We start from the raw sequence: 4,253 nt of genomic DNA on the forward strand, positions 1-4,253 counted from the left end.
TGAATGGAAGCCAATGGCTGACTGGTTAGGGAAAATACATTGTAGAATCTAACCTTGAATTCTGAAATCTGAAACAAAATGGAAGGACAATAACAGAACACAACAATGTAGGCATTTTGAGGGTTTCACTTCAGCTTTTTTTATATTGCTCCAGGCAGCCACAGACCTTCATTTATTTTCTGAAAAATCAAATAGTAGACTCTTAAAAGCTGCTTGAGGAGTGTAATTCACTACAATGAGCATTAAATCTGCAAAAATGTTGAAATTAAGATTATCATTGCACAGCAATGCAGTTTAATTACATGTTGTATAGAAATTAATAAAAGCCAATGGCTGACTGACTGGTAGGTAAATATGTTTTAAAATCTGATCTTGGATCTTGAAATTTAAAAAATGTGTAAGGAATGAAAATGTAGCACTTTCTCAGGCTTTCAATTGAGCTTCTTCATGCTGCTTCAGGCAGCCATAGATTTCCTTACATTTTGTACCAAGTATATATACATATACACACACACATAATAGTAGAGTCTTAAAAGTTAAAAGTTGCTTGAGGTGTGTAATCAACCACACTGAACATCAAGTCTGGAAAAATTCTGGTCCAAATTAGGTTATCATTGTATAGGAATGGAGTTTAATTATAAAATATAAATATTGTTGAAAAATATATTAAAAATAGTATATTGAAAACAGCCATAGATTTCCTTTCATTTTCTGTACAGTGTGAAAATCAAATGGTAGACTCTTGAAAGTTGCCTGAGGTTTTTGTCCACCACAGGGAACATCAAATCTACAGTAATGTTGTTTAAACTTAGATTATTATTGCACAGTAATGCAGTTTCATATTGTATAGAAATTCATGGAAGTCAATGACTGACTGAACTGTTAAACAAAATATGGTTTTAAATATGACTTCAAATATGATCTTAAATCTGAAACAATGTGGAAGCAAAATGAGTGAACAACAAATGTAGCACTTTTTGAGGATTTCACTTCAGCTTTCCATATCACCCCAGGCAGTCATAGACTTCCATTCAATTTCTGTACAGTACAAAAATGACATAGTAGACACTTGAAAGTTGCTTGATGTGAAGTCCACCGTAGTGAACATCAAATTTGCAAAAACATTGGTCAAAATTCTATTATCATTGCACGGTAATGGAGTTTAATTTAAGTTTTACACTGTAATTTATTTTTACTTTTAAGTGCAGATTGATTTGCTTAAATTAATGGAAATCAATGGCTGCCTGTCAAAAAAAAATAACAAGAAAATCTTCAAAATATTAGTGTGGTTTGTAAAATGCTCAGCTGTGATGAAAAGCACCATCGATGTACACATGGAAAAGCCGCTATATAGTCCACATTTGAATGGGAGTTATTGGCTGCCTGTAATTCTTCCAGAACTTTGAAGACTTTGACGACAGCAGTCTGGTCTTCCTGTGTGGTTTCATTATTCCTGTACGCTGAAAGAATCATTTAAAGGTCAGAGAGTTTCTACATCTGATCCTTTCAACCAAAGCTGCCCCCGACTTTCTAAGACTTTTCTATAGGCACGCGTCCTCGAGGGTGGGGTGGGGGCTGCAGGCCTGTTGTAGCCATTGTGCCTGGACAGCCAATCAAAGAGTGAGCGTGTGCCGGGTCTGCAGTATAAAAGCTGGCAGATTCTTGGAGCTCAGCACAAACACCCTTTTCTGGACTTTGTGATCACATCAGCCAAACTGTGAGCTAAAACGTCACCATGCAGTCTCCTGGAAAATCTCTGAAAGAAGCTCTGCTCTGTGCTCAGAGCGAGGACCGACTCACTGTCGGAGTCTACGAGAGCGCCAAGATTATGACTGAGTAAGTAAACTGAACATGATTTAAATATGACTCTGGCATCCTCTCTGAAACCAACATGATCAGCATTAAACAGCAGCAGCTAACAAGACTTTTCTTTGCCCACAGTGACCCGGACAGCGTGTCCTTCTGCGTCCTGGCCATGGATGAGGAGTTTGAGTGTGACATCGCTCTGCAGATCCACTTCACCCTCATCCAGTCCTTCTGCTTCGACAACGACATCAGCATCGTCAGAGTGAGCGACATGCAGCGTCTCGCTGAGATTGTTGGCGACAAGGCAGATCAGCTTGAAGATGCCCACTGCGTCCTCATCACGGTATGTAGAGCTCAGATTAGATCTTACTAAACTATTTCAGAGGTCTTTATTTCATGCTTTTTTTTTTTAAAGAGACATGTGACTAAACCCTCCTTCCTCTTCTTTTGTGAACAGAACCCAGCTGACGGGTCTTGGGAGGACCCTGCTCTGGAGAAGCTGCACCTGTTCTGTGAGGAGAGCCGGCGTCTGAACGACTGGGTCCCTGAGATCAGCCTGCCCGAGCGTTGATCTGGGCCTCGGCTCCATCTCTTTGCTCAGATGCTGTGAAGCTTCTTATTTGGAAATACTCATCCTGATGACCAGGATGACCCTGTTTCTGCTCATCCCTGGATACTCCTGAGGAGGATTCACATCCAGGCAGCACGGCGCCGGCCCGAGGGGCCCCCGTGATGAACCGTCGCCTCTTGTCCCGTCCATGCCAAGATGACTCTCATTCTTTATGTGAATGAGGTCAGGTATGCCACAAGAGCGACACATCGACCCTCATTCTTTGTGCGGATGAGGTTTGGAGAGGAAGGAGAAGCGAGTTCTGCGTCCTGTGGTTCCACAGAGCAAATGTCGCACTCTGAAGCACGCGCAGCAGGAGAAGAAGCGGTGCTGAGAAAGAGGACTTCTTAAAAAGGGACTTTTTAAAGATGGCCTCTTTGCTGAGCAACATGACAACAGTTGCAATCAGCTGAAATGTTTCCCACTTTCCAGAATTGTCTTAATTCTCTAAAGGTTTCACTTTAGAAATTTAACAATGACAAAAAATATTCTAAAACTTAAAAAAAAACATTGAAAAAATATCTGTTCTCTAAAGGTTTCACTTTAGAAAATGGCTAAATTAAGTTAAACAGTCTTCAAAAAAGTATTGGAAAAAATAATATCTAATGGTTTCACTTTAGATATTTAATATTAAGAGAAAAAATACAAAAAGATGTTAACATGAAGAGAATAAAAGTGAATCTGACATGGAATCTGAAAAATATGAAAAAACAAAACAAAGGAAATGTAGTACTTACTGAAGGTTTCACTTCACTTATTTATGTCAAATGAAATAACTTGTTCAAGATACAAGATAGATTTATTTATCATTTACAACAGAGGTGTATAGTGACATTTAGATGTAGTTTCATCTTTGATACTCAGAAAAAATGTCCATTAACTTGTTAACTTTGTTAACTTTTCACTGTGTATCTGATATTTTGTAAGATGAAAGCATAGAAATAAAATGATTTGAAATCAGTATTGTCCTCTGACTGTACTTTCACTTTTTCAGGTTTTTGAGGTTAAAGTTGTCTAAAGCGTGAATTAGACATTTTATTTGACAAACCTGCTCCAGTCTGATTGACAAGTCCTTTTTTGGTAATTTCTTTAAAAATTTCCTGTTCTTCAAAATCTGAGTCTTCCCTGGGTGCACTTTTACGTGAGGGGTTTTGATCTGGAACAGTCTGAAGTATTTGCTCAGTGAGATTTGAGATGTTTTAATACAATCAGTCAGGTGCACTGCGCAAAAAAGGAACCATACTATGAGTTTCTCAGGACACAGCTGTATCCATATCCATGCAAAATAACCTCTAGAACCAACTTAACCCATGGAGGCAACGAGAAGCCTATTAGCCAATCAGAGACAGAATTCCTGGTGTGTGGGTGGAAAAGAAAATAGGGTGACAGTCACTCAGGAGTTTTGACGTGTCTAATAATTCACACCATCTGGCAACTGTATTAGGAAATGAGTGTGAACAAAGTACTGATTCTGTCATAACTTTCTGTGTAATTGCATATTACAATAATAATATATGTTTGTCGTAATATCCCAAGGTACACCTGGACTTGCCTTATGGCACACCAGTGTGCCTCGACACACCGTTTGGTAGCCACTGGTTTAGAACATGCTGTGATTTGAAGGCTAGACATTACAGTAATTCAAGAATAACACCTGTGATGCAAGTTTAGTGGCCGTATGAATAAAATACTATTGATGTCTATCAGTAAATGTGCTGATCACAATGTAAGTCGTGTTTGGATGATGACTGGGGTGGAGATGACAGATTTCACTGAACAGTTTTGTCCTTCATTTAGTCACCAAGATGACACCCTCTTACAGCTGATTACGTGAACT

General features: G+C 38.9%; 1 protein-coding gene across 1 annotated transcript; it reads left to right on the top strand.

Moving 5' to 3' along the window:
- Window positions 1-1,665: 1,665 nt before the first annotated feature.
- Window positions 1,666-3,105, top strand: LOC146308121 (growth arrest and DNA damage-inducible protein GADD45 gamma-like). Its single transcript, XM_084745631.1, has 3 exons — window positions 1,666-1,836; window positions 1,942-2,149; window positions 2,264-3,105. The coding sequence occupies exons 1-3, from the start codon at window positions 1,736-1,738 to the stop codon at window positions 2,375-2,377; spliced, it is 423 nt and encodes a 140-aa protein (XP_084601757.1). The 5' UTR covers window positions 1,666-1,735; the 3' UTR covers window positions 2,378-3,105.
- Window positions 3,106-4,253: the final 1,148 nt, after the last annotated feature.

Source organism: Lutjanus erythropterus, chromosome 20, assembly GCF_056507025.1.
Source record: "Lutjanus erythropterus isolate fLutEry1 chromosome 20, fLutEry1.hap2, whole genome shotgun sequence".
NCBI classification, from domain to species: domain Eukaryota; kingdom Metazoa; phylum Chordata; class Actinopteri; order Lutjaniformes; family Lutjanidae; genus Lutjanus; species Lutjanus erythropterus.

Coding starts and splice junctions, on each gene's coding strand:
- LOC146308121 (XM_084745631.1), top strand. CDS start 1,736: ATGCAGTCTCCTGGAAAATCTCTGAAAGAAGCTCTGCTCTGTGCTCAG. Junction 1,837..1,941: donor AGCGCCAAGATTATGACTGA/GTAAGTAAACTG, acceptor CTTTGCCCACAG/TGACCCGGACAGCGTGTCCT. Junction 2,150..2,263: donor CCCACTGCGTCCTCATCACG/GTATGTAGAGCT, acceptor TTTTGTGAACAG/AACCCAGCTGACGGGTCTTG.